We start from the raw sequence: 22,949 nt of genomic DNA on the forward strand, positions 1-22,949 counted from the left end.
AATTTTATACCTGATTATATATATATATATTTGGGAGGAACGGAATTTTTCCATAGATTCTGTGTTGAAGAAAATATTTAAGGGAGACCATCAAAACCTCTCTCACCGACCGGACAAACCTCAGTACCAAATGCAAAAAAGATCAAATAAGAAAACTCGAAAAAATATCAAAATAAAAAAATTTCAACAAAACAAATAAGTAAATTCAAATGTATTCAAAATATTTTTGAGTGGCTCTTATTTAGAAAGCGCTTTATGACGATCTCTGAAAGAGATTGACTACCTCATGTTACAGCCAGAGTGCACCAAAGATGATTCTATCAATGTTTTAGTTTTAGAGTTAAAAGTTAAATTAGAAAATGAAAGTTATTTAAAGAAAGCTAAGCATCTCAAATAAACCTCTCATTTCCTAAAGTAAATTCATTTTTATTAAATAAATTTTATTAAATAAAAAATGCAAATTTATGCAAAAATCGTAATTGCTAATTTATTTAAAATAGTTCTATCATTCACATAATTATATCAGTAGTGGTCATTTTTATTGGCGCTAAATTTCATTCATAGATTTCATAAAGCTATCACAAGTGGCTTTTCTACACCAATAAAATGACACTGGGTAAAATTAAAATCTCTTGCGAAAAATCATATACCTTCGATAACACTTTGAAGTCAATCGAGGTAACTCCTCTATGACATTATATATATATATATATATATATATATATTGCAAAGGTGTGGACGTAAGGGATCCAAAAGCAAATAATTTTTAGATGATATCTCCCTCTAATATTAAACTATTGCATTTTTATAAATTTTATTTTCAAAACCATCCAGTGGAAATAGTTTTTTATCTTACAAAGAAAGAAAATCCTGAAACTTATGATGTTTCTCAAAATGAAATCTTTTAAGTGCTTTTAGAGTCAACTTAGAACACATAAGTGGCAAGACTTTTTTAGAATTACAGAAATGTTTACGGAACATGATTTCTTTAAAAATATTTTCTTTTTCAGAATTTTTTTTTAAATGCTATTTCGTACTTTCAATAAATACTTGCCTACGTGAAATGAAATTTTTTTATTTATCAATGAAATTGATTAAATTCTTTATTTTATCTTTTGTATAAATAAATCAATTACTAGTATTATTAAATGAAAATATTCATGAAGTTTTCACAGATATAATAAATAAACCGTTATCTTCTCTTCTTCAACTATTATCAATCAACTGCAATATGAAAGTTATTTTAAATTTTTTCCTAAAATATAAAAAATTCATGCATTCCTAAAATGTATACCTAGTATTCCTTATTGAGTCCACTTTTTAGAATCATACTTAAAGATAATGCTAAAAATTATGCACATTAGATGTTTTAAATCATTATTTAAGCTAAAAAAAAAAAAAAAAAAAAAAAAAAAAAAAAACATTATTTACGAGGCATTGCTCACAATTTTCTAATGAACTAGTCAAAAACTTTTAAGTCTCAAAAAAGATATCCTTTTTTTTGCATTCCAATATTTATGTTATCTTGTTAATTATTATATAAAAATGTATTATGATTGTTAAGTTTGTATAAAAATAAATAAAGAAGGATTTCTGTGGTAACTACCCTCAAGCGATTTAATCTGGAAACTCTTTTTAAATAATTCCTATCTTGAAAAATGAAACTGTTTGAAAAGAGGCTAAATGCTAGTAGCTAAAAATTTATAAAATGAAATAAGGTTCATTACAATTACATTGGAATATTTTGCATATTTGGTAAAAAAGAAAATTAATTTGTTTATCTAAAAGAGAAAAATGGAAATGGCAACGGGATCAAAATGGAGGAACCAAAACGGCGGGTTTGAAACGGCGAGACAAAAATGGCAAGTTTGAAACGTCCTGTTTCGTGATATATTTCTGCATGCATCACTCATTGATATTTACAGTTTTACATGTATCATTAAAGAAAAAGCCAAAAATAAACAAACAATGATCTGAATCCTATAATTGTAAGAACTATGAATTATAAAACTTTAATAAATAAATAAATAAAAAATAAATTATTTTCAATGAAATTAATATTGAAACAAAGCAAAATTAGGAATAAAAATGCATAATATATTTTTAATTCATCTAAAAGCACACCTTTCTCTTAAAACATGTTTAGATTTGTCAAAATATTCTCTGAATTTTCGTGTTAGAAATTTAGATTATATTTTGTCAATGGAAATTCCATACTTAAAAAAATTTTCTGTTAAATTTAGAAAACGATAAGTAACAATGTGTGGATTTAATGCTCTTCATTGCTTAAAAAATGTAAATAGAAATTATTTTATTTTGAGACGCAGTATTAATCTGAGCTTCAACAAATGATTTTGTAACAAAACTGCAAACTAGTCCCCAATAACTACTTTTTTTGAAATTGAAATAAAATAAATATATTTCATTCCGTTTTTCGAGTATTTGAAATCTTTTTAATGAAAAAATATTCCTTTTTTTGTCACGAACATCTTTGTCTAGAAAGTATTTAATAGTTTTTTTTATCTATAAAGCTCTAAGCAGTAGACACGATGCAGCTAAATTTGATACTTTAAGCTAATGGCTTAAAGTATGCATACTCATGAAATCCAGTTTAATAAGTTTGAAACTGACAAAATCACGAACCATTTTATCGCAAGTACTGTTTTCCATTAATTTTGAATATTTTTCTTTTATATTTAAAATGTACGTATGTAAATGTTAAATGTAAGATCAGAAAAATGGAAAAACAAAATACTCTGAATAGTTTTTGATCTGTGAATGAGTTTTCAATTTTAATTGCTGACTTAAAGCTTATTGTTTAAGTATTTGTAGCTATTAATTAGGATACGAAAATAAACCAAACGCATCAATTGGTCAAAACATATTCCCGCATTTTAATATGATACAATAAACAATATTTCTCCTTAACTCTAAAGGATTGGGCTGGGTTCTTTTTAGAAAATTTTAATAAATTTTTATATATGGGATTAAAACACTTCTAGCTTTATTAAGTGAATCTTTTTTTTAATAGTGTTAAAAAATAAAACGTTTCCATTGGCTTAACAGGTAAGAAAAGATTTTAAAAAATAATAAGAAAAAAAGTTGAACTACGCATAATAAATGATGATTCATTCAAATTATAATTTGGTTCATTCATTATATTTTAATTAATCTAAATTTACCTAGATACAAATAAGCATAGTGTATGCCGTTAGAAAAATCGAGCCCTTCATCGGCTGGTCGTGCTAATAAAAGAGATTATATGAAAGACGAATCGCCCGAAAATGATTTAAATTATTATAATTTTAATGAAATTTCCTTTTTTCAAGTATTTAATAAATTTTATACCTGATTATATTTGACTTTTATAATGATAAAAACTCAATTACGAGTTTTGATTACGCAGTATTTGTTTGTTTATAATGCAATATTTATTATTTTTCCTTTTCGCATTGTGGGAAATAATCATAAAAGGCTTAGAGCTATAGACGGAAGTTTAGAGGTTTTCAACAGAGACATACCACACTAATTACCACACTACCACATTTTTTCCACACTAATTACCGCACAAGAAAGAGCTGATTTTGTATTCATGCCCGGTTCTCGCACTAATCAGAGCAGCTGTATGGTCCACAGTCATAAACACAATAAAACAAAAAATAAAAAATTGGACTGATGTAACAAGTCCCTCAATTGCTTTTATTTTACTTAAATTTAAATTTCCTATTTTTCCAGTCAATGCGATCTTTTCTTTGATTTTCCTTAACGTTATTCACTTCTTTTACTTTTGTAAAATGCTATTAAGTGTCAGCGCTAGTAATTATTTCTACTAAAAATGTTTTTATTAAAGTATGCTAAAATTTATGTCTAATAATTCTTTTTTCTTCTTATTTCTTATATTCATAGATTATTATGGCATTAATTCAATTTTAACTAACATACCTGTCGTAAGATTTGCACACAAAGGTTGGCAGCAAACATTTGCACACATTTGTACTTTAAAAATTATTCCAGAAAAATTTTATATTGTTTAAATTTTACTTGTATTCTATACAATAACACTAAAAAAATGGAGTAAATACTTATACAGTTAAGTCTGTAATCAATCATTAGAAAAAATGTCTGTATTTTTTTATCTTAATTCTTCTTATTAGTTCAGGTTTTAAGTTGCAATTCGAAACAAGTTTAAGAGTGATTAAAAAAGGAGTTTCATTAATTTCCCCCCCATGTTTGTTTTCTTTTCAAAATTAATAATAAAAAAAAAACTAAGTCGTAAAATAATATGCAGGTGCTGTAATAATCAGCAGCGTACTGGAGGGTTTCTGCTACCCTGTTTAAGACTAATATTTTACAGAAGGTAAAATTTTGAAAATAACACCCACCTTCCCACGAAAAAAATAGTCTTAAAAATCAAATTAATTTTAAGTTAATTAATTGTTTAATGAATTAAATTTTTATAATTAATTAATTTTTCATAAATTAATCATATACCAAAAACATTTTAACATTAAATTACTAGGAAAAAAATGACTCTATAAAAAATTAAAAGCCTGTGTCTTCCAGTAAAATTGGCTTTGCCTAAAATTTTGGATTCTTTATTTTATTACACTTTTTTTTTAATTTTTTGTTTGGAAAAAATTATTTCTTTTGCTGATAGGAATGGTTATTTTGTTGAAATAATTAGCTATATTGTTGAGCTGCATGTTTTTATTGCTTTATTTTTTTAGGAGTCGTGGTCGATGGTCGCGCGATCAGTCTACATCCAGGATGCTGCTCACTGTGGAGGACGTAAACGAAGCTCTTCTCCACCATGATACCAACGCATCGCAGCAACGTAAGCATTTATTTTATTTTATTTTTATTTTTTCTAACCAATAACGTATGTATTTCTGAAAATTTATTTTTAATGATTTTCAAATTTTATAAAAGAAACTTTAGACCCCGTCGGAACTTGCACGAAGAAAAAAATTCTGGTAAAATTACCGTACTGTATGGTAATAACATTTCTTATAAAAAGGGGACATAACTTTGGAAATAAAGTCAAATTATATTGCATTTATAAACCATTCATTTGGCAATTTTTCCGTTCATACTATAACTGTTTTTATTATCACATATTAGAACACTATATTTTACGATTAATTTAACCAAACTCATTATCAAAGCTCTTCGGTTAAAATTACCGAGCTTTTTTGTGTTTTCATAGAGCCAGAAACATGGTAAACTTAACCATATTCTGATAGTTTTGACCATGTTTTTTTTTTGTCAGTCTAGTACAAGTATGTTATAAAATGATCGATATTATGTAGGTTTTGTTTCAAAATCTGCTTAGACAATTTTTTCATTGCTTTAAATATGTATATATTTTTCATCTCACTAGTTTTAAGAGTTGCATATTATTATTTAAAATGAAAAAAAAGTAAACAAACAATAAATTCCAGTCAAATAACTAGTGAGGAAGGTGGTAAGAGATAAATTAAAATCCATTAGATTGCCTGATGAAGCTTGGGAGTATTATTAATTTTTGCCTTTTAACTTCTCTTTGTTTCCACCGGCAATTTAACACGTTTTGATGTTTCTAGTCCTGCGTTTCTTAACAGTCATTCATTAAACTATGAAAATTGCTTCGATTTTATTTCGCTTAAATAATACTAAGAAAGAGATAATGTTTGAAGTTTTTAGGTCTAATTTTGGATAAGAATTTCAAAAATAAAAATTCGGGTCATAAAAGAATATACTCTATAATGAGTCAAAAATAGTTCACCCTAAAGAAATGATGTTTTGATGACCGAATTTTCCCGTAGTAACAGGGCTGAAAGCTTTAATATATGAAGGCGGCAAAGAAGTAAAAACTAGTGAGAAAATTATTTCTTTTTTAGCTTGTTTTTAATTTCAACGATAGCCAAAAATTTTTGTTTTGAAGTTATAACAGTTATTGAAAGTTGGGGCCCTTAATGTTAATTTCCCTTTTCCCATTAAATTCCCATTTTTTTCAATATTTATCAAGGAATTTTTTAGAACAATTATAAAATTTGATTATCCAAAAATAACTCTACTTATAAAATAATTTTTGTCAATATTTAATTCCTTTGTTATTTTATTCAAAAGCATCGAAAAATTTTAAAATATAAGTCATACAAATTTTTACATCAGTCAAAAATATGTATTTTTAAAGGACAAAATACGAAACTGAATGAAATCAGTCAAATAGTAATTGATAAGCTAAAATTTTAATGCACGATTTTTTTTTAATCTTGTGGCTGAAATATTTGACTGCTTTAGTTCAGAGTTTGTAAGCTGTCACTTAAAAAAAAATAATTTAAAATTATTTGTAAAAGCTTGTGCACCTATTCAAAAAATTTTCAAGCATTAATAAGTTAAATGCTAAGAAGTAAATAATTGTTAAAGATGATATATTGAGCATTTTTTAGTCTTTTGATAAATGGAACTTATTTTTGGGTGAAAAAAGTTATCGATTCGCTTAAAAATTTCCCAAGATACGACTAAAATCACCAAAAGTGAAATTAAGAATACGGGAGGAAAACTTTCAACCTTTTTGGCTGAGCAATTGGGCTATATTTTAAAAGACAAAAATTCAAATCCGTCGACAAAAATATATGTCTATTTTAGAGAAAATAGGTTATAGTGTCTTAATTCGTAACTCAATTAATAGTTAGCACTAATTAATTAGCATATTACAGGTCAACCCGTTGAATAATTAAGATTGGCACCAAACAATAGTATAAACGCTATTCATGAAGATATTTTTTATCTATTTAATTGGGTTTTTTTTTGTTTATGTTTTAGTTACATATTTATTATTTATTTATTTATTACATATTTATTATTTAGCTATTTATCATACATTTATTACTTATTTATTTATTACATATTTATTATTTATTTATTTATTATATATTTATTATTTATTTATTTACTACATATTTATTATATATTTATTATTCATTTATTTATTATATATTTATTATTATTTATTTATTATTTAATTACTTCACTTAACATCAGATTTTCTTGCAAAATTTAACCATATGAACCTAGTTTTAATTTAAACCATCTCATTTCAACTACTTTTTTAATCATTTAATTAAGAAGTACAAAACTGATTTTTTCTAGGGTAAAAACCTTACGTTGTACCAAAATTTATTTGGAACATAAATATTCATATTTCTATCTTCAGTCAACGTGCAGAGCATTTTTAAAACTAAAGTAGTACATAAAGGAATAAAATATCCACTTGGCATAAACAAATATGTACTACCACTTTTTTCCAGTTGATTCTCTTCATGTATAGGCCACTTATGTCTGGGTATTAATGAGTTAAAATTGATTTTTAACTTTTCTTCCTCATTATTTTATTAATGTTCACATCTTAGACTGATATATTTTGGTACTTCTAATTTCTAAGCTCATAAAAATCGACATATATAAAAGTATAACGGTTCAAACAATCAGTACGTTTGACGTATAACTTATCTATAATGAGCGAAAGAGAGAGAGAGAAGTAGTGAACACCCTATATAACGTTTGATATAGTTTTACGCACTAGGACTTAATTTTAAAGGTTCAAGGGGCTTCATGTATAGGCCACTTATGTCTGGGCATTAATGGGTTAAAATTGATCTTAACTTTTCTTCTTCATTATTTTATTAATGTTCACATCTTAGACTGATATATTTTGGTACTTCTAACTTCTAAGCTCATAAAAATCGACATATATAAAGGCATAACGGTTCAAACAATCAGTACATTTGACGTATAACTTATCTATAATGAGCGAAAGAGTGAGAGAGAAGTAGTGAACACCCTATATAACGTTTGATATAGTTTTACGCACTAGGACTTAATTTTAATGGTTCAAGGGGCTAACAATTTAGTACTAACGATATTTTAAGTTAAGAAATAAGACAAAAAAACGTACTTTCTCTCTCTGAATAAACATACTCCTCGTCCTATGAATTTCAATTCTTGATCCTCAAAATATATAGAGATGCCACAAATGGAAAATAAAGTCCCAATAGTTTGATCAAAAGAGTAGTAAAAATATTTGTACGACTTAGTGGTAATTTTTCCTTCTACGTATTTCTCACCATCTCAAAAAATTCTTCTTTTTAAAGTTTTTTTTCACAAAAACTGTTTGACCAATTGCCTTCACATTTAGAATTGTACCGCTTAGAATTTCATGTTTTAAATCGATATAAACACTTGTAGAGCTTACAATTCAAAATTTCTTCAACCACTAATAAATTAAATAATAACTAATTATTAAAAAAAAATTCAGATATTTTATAGAATTATCTTTGGATAAAGAAGTTTGAAACTTCTAAACAAAAATTCTTTGATTCGCTTCCTTAATTAATAAAATGGCGAAATAAAACTGAGATTAACATTAGTGGCTCACATAATCGACAGCTTTCCTGCCGAAACTATTGAGAACGTATTTTTCCAGATTGCGGTGACCCACCCCCCGCAAAAAAAGAAATCTATCGAAATAAAACAAAAAATAAAAAACAAATCCATCGAAAATATAGTTTTTCCGACGGAAGTACATTTTTGCTTCTAATTTCGCCACTAAACTTATCGTCAGCACTAATTAGCTTATTTAATATTAAATATGTAATGTATTTAAACTAAAACCAAGTCCTAGTACGTGTAAATTGGATCATTAAATCAAAAATTACTCAGAGTGTTCACTTTTTTCTGGTGATCTGTACTGTGCACAAAAATACAAAACGGAATACCTTGAATAAGTTTTGATCTAATAAATGAAATTTCACGGAATACAGTGTAATTTTAATAATTCAAAGGATGCATAATTAGATATTTCAGACTCTATTTTAAGTTTTAAAACCAAACACAAACACGCACTTTCAAAGATAAAATAAACGTGTCTTTTTTCCCCAACGAACTAAGATTTTTTACAATCAAAATTTTTGGTTATGCATGATTATTTCTCTAAATATTACAAATAAAAACGAGGAGTAAGAATAACATTTAAATTACGAAACTTTCGATCATTATTCTAACTAAATTATTGTGACCATATTTGCAGAATAATCATATTTAGAAAGTGAAAATCTGAAATCGTCGAAAAGAAGATGTGTTTATTAGAAAAAGTAAACTTTTATGCCTGACTTTATAACTTGTCAAAGATAATTATTTGGCATATTTAAAGTCTACTTCTTGAAGCATAAAGATCGCATGCTATTGCGTGAAAATTCGATCATATGACCGGAAGTTATTCATGTTTTACCTTTTTAATTTTACGCTCTGAACATAAATTCGATCATATGACCGGAAGTTATTCATGTTTTACCTTTTTAATTTTACGCTCTGAACATAATCCGAATGAGTGAGAATATGCGTACATTAATCTAATTTGGCATTAGGCTTGTTTATTTATTTTATGAATCTCATTGGACATACACTGAGCTTAAAAAATATGGTTCCCAGTTTTAAAAAGTTGAAATATAATGCGCTCATTTCTCTTTTGCAGTTTTTCCATTTCCCTCTTAATGATTACATAATTTTTATATTTTTAACAAAGTACCAGTAATTATTCTTTTTATCATTTTATTTAATCTAACGTGGTTCTATACAGATTTATAATGACCATAATTGAATTGTTTTTATTAGTGATGCAAAATAAGTAGTCTTTCAATGCTTCTGCTATGCAATAAGTGCTGTTGGAGATTTTCTGTAATAAATCTTTAATGGGAAGTTCAGCGTCAAAATGACAGTGTCACGCGATGATAATTCAAGGCGATGAATGTTAACACGATATTATGTGATTTGTTACGGTTAATATTAACGAGTGAAAATACTCAACATGCATGCCCACTCTTTTCAAATTGGCTTTATATGATTTTCGAGTTAAAACTTTTGATATTTTATTAACACCGAAGACAAATTACTTTTTTTTGCTTTTTGAAATTGTTAATATATTGTAAGCATACTGTTTGCTTACTTCTTAATCACTTAATACTTTAACGTTATAATTTTTTTCAACATCCCATGTAATTTGAGTTTAGATTTAAAACTTTTTGTTTTTAACATAATTTGAACTGTTTTTTTTTTTGTTAATCACATATTTAAGATTTATCACAGAGTTCAAGGAAAAACGTGATATCGTGGTATATATTATATCGTGTAATCAAGTTTAAAAAAGCTTCATTTGCACCATAATATAAGCATGTTTCGACTTGACATTGTTATAGGTTTACAGCAAATTTGCAATAAATGATGTCACGCATTTTTTTAATATTTTTGACCTCTCTTCCAAAATGTCACACTTCAAATGTCACCCTTGTCACATACCATGCTATATAACTTAAAAATATACTTGCAGTTCAAAAACAAAGAGCTGCGATGCAGATTATATATCAAATTTTAATTTTAACTAAGTTAAACTATGCGTTTATGACGGAAAATACCATGGTATTAATGAATCTATAATAATGATGAATACACGGAAAAAAAATCTGATAAATTTATCAAGGAGTACAGTAATGACATTTCGGGTAAAAAAAATGTTCAAGTTACTAAAACCGAAATATACGGTATTTTAACTATTAATTTTTAAATTTTTCCGTTCATATGTAACAAGCTACTGAAAGCTCTAGTTTTCAAAGTATAGTTTTTATTACCACATATTTGGTAAAATTTACAGAACTGAAAAATAACTGAATAAATGGATTTTATGCCATGTTCTAAGTTATCATAGTAAAATTAACATATTTTACCTCGTTTACCAAATTTTATCACACATTATAAAACCCTATTTTATTGTTTATTTTATTAAAATCATTACCAAAAACGCATCGGTAAAACTTACTGAACTTTATGGTGTTCCCATAGAGTCAGAAATAGGGTAAATCCTACAATATTCTGACTATGCCTTTTTTTTCAATGTACTTAAAATTCTTTGCACATGTGAACATTCTTTATTTTATTGAAAGTGGAGGATCCAAAAAACAAAGCTTCATCTTTTTTTTTCATGAACTTTAACAGACTTTTTTGCGAGCCTAATGAATGTTATTAATATGAACGAATACATCTTTTTTTTGTATTTTTGAATTATTCTTTAACAGTCAGTCTGAGAAGTGAGGCAAGTCAAATACTCCAAGGCTTAGAGCTACTTTATCTAATCAAAACCAAGTGTATAAGTATCAGCAGACACTTTGGATGATATCGAGAGTTCAATTAGCGATTGATTGAAAAATAAATTTAGCCAAAAATCAAGCCAAGCAAACCAATTTCGCGATATCTAAAGTTAACATTTATATAATCTGGCATGCAAAATAAACAACGAAAAAAAATTTTTTTTAGAATTAAAACAATTCAATAACGAATTGTTCTAAAGGGAAAAAAATAAAAATAAAAGAAGACTAAGAAAAGATTTTGATATTTGGTTGCATAACTTTGAATGATAATTCGTTACTCTTTAATATTGAATCAAAGTTAAGTGGTAACATTTCTTGAGGATGATCAAAAAATTTTTACATCCACTTATTACAAGATTAGAAAAAAATTTTATTAACTGTTTTGTTTATTAGGAGAGGGATTAGAAATGATTAAATGTTAAAATAAATTTAAGAGGGAAACGAAATTGAAAAAATTAGGAAATATGTGTTGCCTTAAACGACAGCGTTTTATTAATATTATTTTTGATCATTGCAATTATTGTATATGTAATTATTTTGAGGACAAAGAGGTGAATATAAATATAGTAAAAATAATGTTTTGTGCAATGTCACTCTTGTTAATCCCATCCCACCCTTTTCACAAACTGTCACAATTTCACGAATCTCCGAGCGAGCATGTGATATAATTTTTTGCGGATTATTATGATTCGTCGTATATAATGCTATATTATTGCACCTTATATATTGCGACGAATCATAATATATGAAGTATATTATGATTCGTGGCACTCCAAAATGTTTAACAGAGTACGATGTTATACTTTCATTTACCAAAGCTTTTTTTATGTTTTTGTTAATTAAACTTTTTTTTACTTCTTGATGAATAACTGCTTTCAGCTATTTTTGGTCAATTCGACAATTTATCCTTATTTAAACCCAAAATAATTCTAAATAAAAATGATAATAAGTAGAATTTGACTTTGTATTATGCTTAAAATCTTACATCCCCTTTTACAAAATTGAAACAGGATGATTATCAATGACTTTTGTCTTAAAATTTCTACTTACTACTTCACTAGAGTAGCTGCAGTTTGTAATAAATGACATAGTGGGGATCCATCAGTTTAAGAGAGATATTTGGAAAATGTCTGAGAAAAGTGGTATAACTAACAACCGAATGACGTCACATGTTAGCTAATATTGTGCAAAGCTGTTCCTTTAGTTGCTATTAAATATTTTCTACAAAGCAATGCTTTAAGAGAAGGCTTAGCTTTCATCGTATTTAAAGACATTGAAAAGGTAACGGATTATCGATTTTGAAATGGAACCGCTTTCGTATTGTGTCATTTCTCAAAATGTATGGTATTTTACAAGTGCATGATTTAATCGTATAGAAGATATATGTAAGGTTTGTCAAATAGTAAGATAAAAACAATATAAGGCATATCAAAAAGGTTGTAAGAGAATGCTGCCATTGGCAGAAAGTTTGATTTGTAATTTCATTCATCCAAGATGTAGTGGCTTTTGTTGATGCCGGCGCTGTTGTATTCGTGCCTCTTCCTTCCTCCACACACATGCTCTGATTTAGAATGACGTCAGTAACCCGATCGTTACGTAAAACGCAAGATGGTCTTTATTGACGTCACTCATGACGTCAGAATGTTAGTAGGAAGAAGCTGATGCTTCTAGGTAAGAAGGTGGGGGCTGTTGATCACCCCATTCCAAAACCCTGCAAAAAAAATTATCACTTCTTGACTCTTTTTAAAATACTATAATAACTTTGTTTTAACTTACATAGAGAATGCATTTATCTATTTCGTGTTGCATATTCCATTACGGGAATTGGCAGAAATCACATTCTTCAAATTCTAATTTTATGATTATTAAACTAATATACAGTAAATTTAAGCTAACTTTAATCAAAATGAGGAACTTAGTAGATCAAGATTCTGATTGGTAGGTTTTCAGAATTTTTGGAGTGGAATTAATTTTATGATTATATAAAGATAATGCACAGTAATCCATACCAAATAGAATATAATGAAAATGAATTGCTTAGTAGACTAAGGTAGTAATTGATAGTCTTTCATTTTATTTCATAATCGTCGACCCAATTTTTGGGGGATATTAAGACTACTAATGTTCAACTCCGTAGCCTTGTAATTTTGAACCCAATCCAGAAGACAAGAGATCTCCTGGATCAAGTATTAAAAGAAATTTGCCTTCGTGGAGGACTTTTTGATGGAACTAACCCACACTTGCTTTATATGGAGAGGAAGACTACGAGAACCTCCCACGGTTAGCCTGATGGCAAGGGGATTCTAACCCATGATCCGTCTACCACAGAGAATATTTCACTTCAGCACTGTGGTCGGTGCAGGTCGGATGCGGAATTCGTATCGACCTGCCATCGATGGGACGCGAACGCTCTATCTCCTGAGCCATCGCGACTCTAATTGGTAGTCTTCGAAAATTTTCAGAAATGTTTCAAGTGCATTTTGCAACAGACAATCAACGATTAATCTTGGAACACCTGTTTCAAGGCAGCAAATTAAAATATCAAGACTGTGAACGCTGTGTCGCGATCAGTTTAACTAAACATTAAAAATCTATAGATTCCTCCGTTAGAAGCTTGAAGGCAGGAAATAAGGGCAAAGCAAAAGTTTTTCAATTCACTTAAAGAGTTTTCGATATGTGGCGAAATACTTAAAAAATAAAGTCAACATTCAGGGATAAAAATTTCGGACCACTCCCTAAACCAGACTAAACTCAGTGGCGCGACAGCCCATAGAGGGCCAAGGCCTACTATGCCCATCTCGTCAGGTGGTCAGACGAACGCGGAACCCCCAGTTCCTAAGCATGCTTGATACTCATTTATCGACCCACTGAAGTGAGGAAAGTCTAACTAAGTCAACATTGCACGGCTCCAGAATCGAACCAGGGACCTGTAGCACGACAGCGTGAGTCGCTACCCCTCAGCCACCGGGCGTCCCCTAAACCAAACTATTTGGACTATATTTCCCAGATTGCGGCTGCTCCTATATTTTGGGGTTCAAAAATCTAAATAAATCGAAAAGAATGTATGTTTAATCAGAGGAAGTACGTTTTTGCTTCTGATTTTGTAACTTTGAATATCGTCTGCACTAATTAATTTGCATATTTGAGGTCACCCACTCGAACCATTAACATTGAGTCCTAGGACGAGAAAAGGCAATCATTAGATCCAAAGTTATTCCGGGCAGCCAAAATTTTAAAAAAAAATTTGTAAAAAAAGGGGATCCATAACTTTATCATCTTTGTCTTACTTATGCTATTCTGAAACATTACTCGTAATATATCTTATCTTTTGTTTGGTTGTCAAAAAGGATTTATGAAAGTCTATTTGCAAATGATGAATGAAACTTACATAATATAATTATTATTTTATTAAATAAAGAATTAAAAACTATAGAAATGATTACATAAATTCGATTATTATTTTCAATTAAAATTAGTTTCATTTAAACATGTATTATAATTATTGTATAGTAATATGTTAATAAAGTTTGTTGAATCATTTTTGAGATTAGTTTTAAAAAAGTTATAATTAAAATCAGCAGAGCTATCTACTTTAAATGTAATACAAAAGCCATCACATTGCATTTTTTTTTTTTTTTTTTGCTGAAATAAGGATGTAAGGGAGGAAGCGATAATATTTGTTTATGGGTTTTACGGTGAAAACACTTTTAATTCGCGGAATTTCCGACAATTTTATTAATCATAAGTCTATATTGAGAAAAAACTGTTTATTTTATTCTTATTTTTTTATTTAGGTATTTAATATGGTGATTCTGCTTGAATATTAAAGTTTTACATTAAAAGTAATTTTACTGAAAAATAATCTATTCTAAAATGCGTTAGATAGCCTGCACGAATTATGCTCACGTGTTAGGCTTTAGTACAATCTCATAAAAATCAGTTCAATTTTGAACCATAATATTGGTACTTTGAACCATATTATGGTGTAAATTTATCACAGTTGAACAGTTCTTTCTACTTAATTTGAGCCACAGTATTGTGTAATCTTTAAGAGGTACGATATTATGGTTGAACCATAATAAAGTTACCATAATAAAGTTGACAGATATTATGGTTCCATGCACTTTAAAATTTCTAAGTGTATAAATTTACAAGGAAAATTTATTTTCAGAATAAATTACTTTTCTAATTTTTATTTTGTATATTTCATTAAGTCTATAAAAATAACATAAAATTTATTAAAGCAAAAAACATTAAATAAAATTTAATCGTTAATACATAATAAAAATAAATAAATTAATTGTTATTAATATTCAAATTTCAGTAAAATTAAACAACATGAATAATAGTGTTATAGCTTAAAATAAATTATTTTTCCAAGAAATTAAATATTTTTATAATTCTAAAAAGTGGCTTATTTGAAATTTAATATTTCAAGCACAATATAATGAACATTTGGTTATAAAATGCATCATAAATTAATAATTTTTATTAAAATATTTAAGATATTAATATTTGAATACCTTAAATAGCTTTTAACTTAAGAACTAAATTAAATTTCCTTGTGTAAATAAATCTGATGGTTTCCTAATTTATTTCAAAAATGCTCCTGGTTATAAAAGATATTAAATGACAATAACCGTTGACTTTAATGTCAACATCCGAACGTCAAATTTCCATGAAAATTAATATCAAATGCTTTCTTATTTATTCTCTCGTAAATATTTCTGGGTAATTCCTTTTAATCTTCGGAAGTTTTCATTTTTCTTAAAATTGTCTTTAGAAAAGAAATTCGAGGAATGAAGAAAGAAATCCAATCAACAGCATCAAATTCTATTTTTAACTTGCGGAGAAGAGTTTTGAAAGCACTGAAACACAAAATTAGTTTATATCGATTGTTTTAAAATTGCTTAAAATAGAAATTATGTTCTTAAAACGCATTTCGCTTCGTTAATACTAAACTGATTTTGTATCCTACTATCGAAAGAATTTAATCTTTTGAAAGAGAGCTTTTAAGTTTTGAGCTATTTATTATTTATTGCTAAGAATTTGACTTTTTATGACTCTATTCTTTATTTAAAGAATACTTTTCAGTTACTATTTATTAAAAGAGCATCACAACAAAAGTAACACCCTACTTATAACTGTGTTCTTTATTGAATATCTAGTTGTTATTAAAAAAGTTTCCACAGGTGTTTAAGGCGTGTTTATTTTTAAGATTTTATTAATTAAATTAAATTAAAAATTGTTAATAAACTTTAAATGACGCTTGGTTACAAAATTTGCTTTTGCTTGTTCTTAAAAGAAAACCTAATGATTTCCAGTTTTCTCCAGAAATCCTTCTTCTTTTCAAATTTAGATATTAAACTACTTAAACAACCAAATGAAGATAGGATATACTTTCTGCTATATGTGAATAAAACTAGACAATGTAGTAAATAAAGAACAAATAATATCGTTACCCAGACATGCAACAGATCAGCTTATGTAACCAAGAAGCTTCGCAGTATTGAAAAACACGAAAATCATTTTCCTGTTGGTGACACTATTTATGCTTTATTCATGTTTTCAGCTTTGTTCTTTAAACAAGTCTGGTCAAAAATAATTCATTATCCTTTAACCAGACCTAGCTTCTTATGCATTATTTAAAACACATTTTACAAAGAGTCCCCTAATAACAGCTTTTAATATATATATTTTTAGAATCCTTGCCAAAAATAAGGTTAAGAAAGTATGCACATTACGAATTGCAAATTAATATATAACTAAGAACAAAAAACAGAAATGCTGTTGACTCTTAGAAACCAGGCAATTAAACTGGTTTTATTGTTTTTCATCGGTTAAGAAAGTAAGGTTAAGAAAGAATAAGGTTAAGAAAGTATGCACATTACAAATTGCAAATTAATATACAACTAAGAAAAAAAAACAGAAATGCTGTTGACTCTTAGAAACCAGGCAATTAAACTGGTTTTATTGTTTTTCATCGCGTCTTCCAAGTGACTCCCTATGCTTATAACTGTGCTCTTTATTGATTATTATTATTATTTTTTTAATGACGGGCACTTGGAACTATTGTCCATTGGCCACAGAACGTGCCAGAACTGCTAACTCTCTTTTCGTTACCCAGTGGGCACCTGTGGCGAAGCCACGTGGTGGAGCAGCGTCGCCCACGTCACACTACCACAACCCGTTTATAGGGCGGGTCTCATTCACACATTCACACACAAAGGAGAAAGGACATAGAACACAGATAGAGAGAAAGAACGGGATTCGAACCCGCAGCCATTGGCTCCACAGTCAGGCACGCTAACCGCTCGGCCACCTGGCCGGCTTATTGATTATTTTAGTTGGTAACATAAAAGTTTCTGCAAATGTTTAAAGCTTGTTCTTCGTAAAAATTTAGTAAGTCAATTAAATTAAATTAAATATTGGTAGCAAACTTTAAGCAACGCTTGCCTTCAAAAATTGTTTATCCCTTTCTTAAAAGAAAACAATGATTTTCAATTTTTTCCCCAAGATCCTTTTCTATTTCAAATTTAGTTATTAAACTACTTCAACAACCAAACGAAGATGGGGTACACTTTGTGTAATTTATGAATGAAGCTGAACAATGCCAATAAAGCACATATAATGCCATTACCCAGACATACTACTGTTCCGCTTTTATTACCAAGAACATTCTTCAGTATTGAAACACACGAAAATCATTTTCTTCCCTGTGACATTATTTATGCTTTATTCGCGAGTTTTTTAGCTCTGCTCTTTAAGCACGTCTGGTCAAAAACAGTTCATTATCCTTTCCTTTTTTTAATATTTTTACCTGTATTTTGTAAAAAACAGTTTGCGAAACGTTTCCTTATGACTGATTTACTGCACATTTTTAGAATCCCTGTCAAAAATAAGGTTGAAAAAGAATGCACATTACGGGCTGCAAATTAATATATAAGTTAGGGAAAAAAGAGAAATGCTCTCGAGGCTTAGAAACTTCTACAAGTTTCATCCGGTCATCAAACTGGTTTTATCATTTTCTCATCACGTCTTTCAAGTGATTCACCATACTTATAACCGTGATTTTTATTGATTTTTTTAGTTGTTATTAAAAAAGTTTCTATAAATGTTTAAAGCTTGTTTTTTGAAATAATTTAGTAATTCAATTAAATATTAGACACAAACTTTAAGTGACGCTTGATATCAAAACTTGTTTATCCCTTTTATGAAAGAAAACATTTTTTTTTCGAATGGCAGGCACTTGAACTTTATTCGTTTCGCCTTAGAAGATGCCAGCGTTGTTACTCATTTCGCGTTACCCAGTGGGCACCTGTGAACCAAAGTCACGGAGGCGAGTAACATTGCCCACGCCACACTGCCACAAACCTGTTAAAAGGGTGGGCCACATTCACTCATCACACACAACAGAGAACAACACAAGAGAGAGAAACATCCATGCCCAGAGCGGGATTCGAACCCGCGGCCATTTGCTTCGCAGTCAGGTGCGCTAACAGCTCGGCTACCTAGCCGGCTGGAAATCATAAGTATTGCAAATTTTGTTTTACAGAGATTTTCTTTTTTTATTCACATTTTTTAAATTAGCTCTGTAAGCACGTCTGATCAAAAATTGCTCATTTATATTTTTTTTTAATTTCTTTTTACCAGTCCTTGCTTTTTAAGTATTATTTAAAAAGCTTTTTCGAAGAAGTTCTTTAATAACCGCTTTTAATGTATATTTTTAAAATCATTGTCGAAAATAAAGTTTAAAAAACATGCACATTAGGTATTGCAAATTAGTGTATAAGTGCGGGAAAAAAAACGGAAATGCTCCCAAGTCTTAGAAACTCCTATAAGTTTCACCAGGTAATAAAACTGGTTTCATTGTTTTTTCATCCCGTCTTCTAAGTGATTCAAAAGATTTTTCAAACGACTTCAAAAGCAATTTTGTTTACTCCTGGCTAATATTTTGCCTTGGAATTAACATTTTTAACTTAATTTTTGACATAGATTCTGGAATTATAAGGGGGATCATTAACACAGTGTTTGAGGCAAATTTAAGTCCGAATATATAATTAATATAAAAAAGAGTAGGAGTTAATATGCAGTGCCCTATTATAATATTATTTTATCGTATAGTTTGCATCGTCAACTGCGCCATTGGGGCATGGAGGCTAAGGCTTATCAATGATTTCCTTGCAAGACACCCTCCTATTTACATTGAATTGGCGACGAAACCCCGGAACTTACGACCTAATTCTAGACAATTCTCGTATAACTCTGTAATTATTAGTCCTATGGCTCCGAAACTCGAATTTTCCGAAACGATAATTTTGTCATCAAAATGGTAGCCAAGTCCGCAAAAATGTCACCAAACTGAGTCTTTTTATAAGAAATGCATTAAGCATCATTTTCTCTCTAAATTTCGTTACAATTGCGCGACTTTCCAGCAATTTTTCTAATTAAACTGTTTATGCAGGGTCCGTCTGAGATATTTAGACAAAACAAAACATAACGTAACAAAATAATGTTTGCAAAATTATAAATATAATTATAAATTCGTAACAATACTATACTATAAACAAATTTAATGATTTCGATACTCTGTATCAACTTTGCAACCTTAATATGATGCTAAATTGAACCAAATTATCGTAATCCTTAAACTTGACTACACGATACTATGATTCAATTCGTTCAGAAATCCCCTTCAATTTAACACCTTAAAAAGATTTCAGCACATTTGCACCATATTATAATTAAGAATATCTATATTATGGTACGAATTGATTATTCAGAAAGTTACGAGGTTTCGGTTTTAGCTCCTTTTATGTGTAAGTAAACAAGTGATCTAAACAGAATTAAATACTAGTCTTCACTTAATTTCGGCCTAGTTTCAATAAATAATGAGTATCAGAGGAAGATTAGACTTCAGTTTCAGATTCATCCCTGAAGAGTCTTATTTATATCCTGAGAAATTTAAGAGCGTGTTGAACGAAAAGAGTGCTGAACTTAATATGGAACTAAATTAAATCTTTTTATCGTACTGCTTGAGAAATTAGCTTATAGAAAAATATTAGCATTTATTTTACTTTATATTTAAGCTTTAAAAAAATTTATTTATTTTTTAATCATAAAACCATCTTTCTCATTCTCTCAGTGGCGAAACAGCCCATGAAGGACCAAGGTTTATTGTGCCCACTCCAGTTCCCCTGACCTTGCCCTCTGGGGTGCTGGAGAAGATGTTTCGGACAGATGGTCAGCTGAACGCCATAGCCCTAGTGTTTAGTCCCAAAGCATGCTCGGTACTTCTCCTCATCAGTTTAATCTAAAATAAATCTGTGCTATATTTAATCCAGTAATTATATTAGCAATAAAGTTTTTTTTTTCGTGAACTTCTTTTCTTGACAAGTTTATATTTTAGTTGCCTTTAGTGTCCTAATAACTTTTGTATAACAGTATTTTATTAAAGCAAAAAATAAATAAATAGATATATAAATAAATAAAATAAAAATAATAGCGAGAATGAAGCACAAATGAAAGTATAGAACTAATACTATATTTTATGTCCTATAAACAAGAACCTTCCTCAGTGTCTAAACACCAAATGATAGTAGCGAAGTAAAGAGACAAACACGCGCAAAAAGTTTAGCGAAAGTGGTTCTTGCGTATATTGGACTAACTAAATTCTGGGCAAAATTACAAGAAATTAAAGGGAAAGAATATTTTTACAATAGTAATTAATACAGATCCTGTCTCGGGAGATTTTATTTTGAACAAGTTGATACTAAGCAAAACACACATATACTATAAATAAATGCTATTAAAACAGTTACAAAATTAGAAATATAAGCTAAAACCTTTCTTATTTTCTTTGAACACTTTCAAAGTTCCAAAATATTTTAAAAATCTACCCAACACTGAGAAAAAAATTGTAGTCAAAGCTACTAAATTATGATCAAATTTAACATGTTTCTAGCTCTATGGGAACGCCAAATGCTCGGCAATTTTTACCGAACCACTTTGATAATGAGTTTGGTAAAATTAACAATAAAATATGACTTTATAATCTGTGGTAAAATTTGATAAATGTGGTAAAATTTGGTTATTTTACCATGACACTGAAGAACAGCGGTTCCCAAATGGTGTTAAGCGGAACCCTGGGGTTCCGTTAAACTGTAACAGGGAATCCGGGAGTTAGGACTTTTTTTTTTAACTAGTAATGATTTTTTTAAACGTGTAATAGGTTTGTACCCAACCAATACTCCATTATTTATTTAATATGAAGTTTATTTTTATGAAATCGTTAATTTAAAACCACAATAACTTTGAAATAAGAACTCTAAAAAAAAATTTTCCAGTAACTATAAATAAAATAAATTGCTAAGCGATGTGCATTTGCCAGTTATTGTATCAGTATTTTTAATTTAACTTTGAAATTCGAAATAAAATAATCGAATTTAAGCATAAAGAATTACTTTTTTCCGACTTTCCTTTTCTAACAATTTAGTAAAAAACGTAGCCTCTCCAGAATTGCGAAATCTACTGCCTAACATAAAACCTAATTTTAAGACATAATTGATGAAACAGTGAGAGAAATTCATTGACATTAATTGTTTCTAAATTAATTTCTTTTCTAAATAAGTTTCTGTTTTCCGTCGGTATATTTGTACCGTTGGCGAACCGTTTCGTTGGCTAATAAACGTTTTTTAAAAGTCAGGGTTTCACCAAAAGAAGTTCGATTGCTTAGAGTTCCGTGGCTGAAAAAAAATTGGGAACCGCTGCTTTACAGTATCGCATAAAAAACTTTTATTCGGTAAAATTTATTTTTCAGTTTCGTTTTTTTGTTTTCATATTATGTGTGGTAATAAAAACCATAATTTTGAGAACCAGAATTTCCAGTAAACCTTTACCCTATGAACGAAAAAAATACCAAATGAATGGTTTAAATACTGCCTATTTTGAATTTGTTAACCAGAATTATGGGTTTTTTCTTTTCACCAGAAATTTCACTACCATACAGAACCGTAAGTTTATCTACATTTTCTTTCTCCGTGAATTCATAAATTATGTAAATTTAGAGGAAAAAAAGCATTTTACAGTTGTGTATAACAAAATATTTATTCAATTAAAATAACTAAATTAATTGTTAAATCTACTGACTTTTGTCTTCTCGAAATTTCAAAAATATCTTTTGAGTCTTACTTAAAAATTAAAAAGGCTGTAGTATCTACCAAATGTTGAATACATTTGATCAAAATAATTATTCCTATGAGTTTATGATGCTTCTTTAAAGAAGTCTTTTTAAAGATACTCTAGATTCAATTACTTTTGTGTATACGCCTTATACGCTTATAATTGCATGTACAGGATGTTCAAAAAATATAAAAACGGTCAAATATCTCCAGAGATACACGTCAGATCAAAAATCCTTTTACCCATTTTTATTTTGAAATTAAAGCACCGCCTGTGAAACGAAATACAAAAGCTTGCTAGTTAAACCGGGTTCCTTTTTTCCGGAAAACTAAATTCTGCAATAAGTGTGGAAGAATGGGGTTCTTATTTGGATCTTTTGATGTTGAGTTAATTCTATCGATTAAATGCTTTGAAAATAATGCAATGCTTGTCAAATAATAGAATATAATTTCATTTAAATGTAAATTGATAAAAATATGACAAATTGACTTTCTTTCGATTTTTTTTTTCGAACGAAGAGAAAACAGCGAGATGTGTGTTTGAGAATTTTATAAAATTGAGATTTATATAAATTTGGCATCTTTGTAT

The 22,949-nt window shown here is 28.7% G+C and overlaps 1 protein-coding gene across 4 annotated transcripts in view; it reads left to right on the forward strand.

Annotated features, from left to right (window-relative positions):
* Positions 1–22,949, forward strand: part of LOC107448943 (uncharacterized) — a 121,389-nt gene that overhangs the window by 36,668 nt on the left and 61,772 nt on the right. For all 4 annotated transcript variants that reach the window (XM_071187895.1, XM_071187896.1, XM_016064314.3 and 1 more), the window contains one exon: positions 4,728–4,834. In XM_071187895.1, the coding sequence (XP_071043996.1) occupies positions 4,811–4,834 (24 nt within the window). In that variant the 5' untranslated portion in view covers positions 4,728–4,810. The remainder of the gene's footprint in view (positions 1–4,727; positions 4,835–22,949) is intronic.

Source organism: Parasteatoda tepidariorum, chromosome X1 (assembly GCF_043381705.1).
Source record: "Parasteatoda tepidariorum isolate YZ-2023 chromosome X1, CAS_Ptep_4.0, whole genome shotgun sequence".
Taxonomy (NCBI): domain Eukaryota; kingdom Metazoa; phylum Arthropoda; class Arachnida; order Araneae; family Theridiidae; genus Parasteatoda; species Parasteatoda tepidariorum.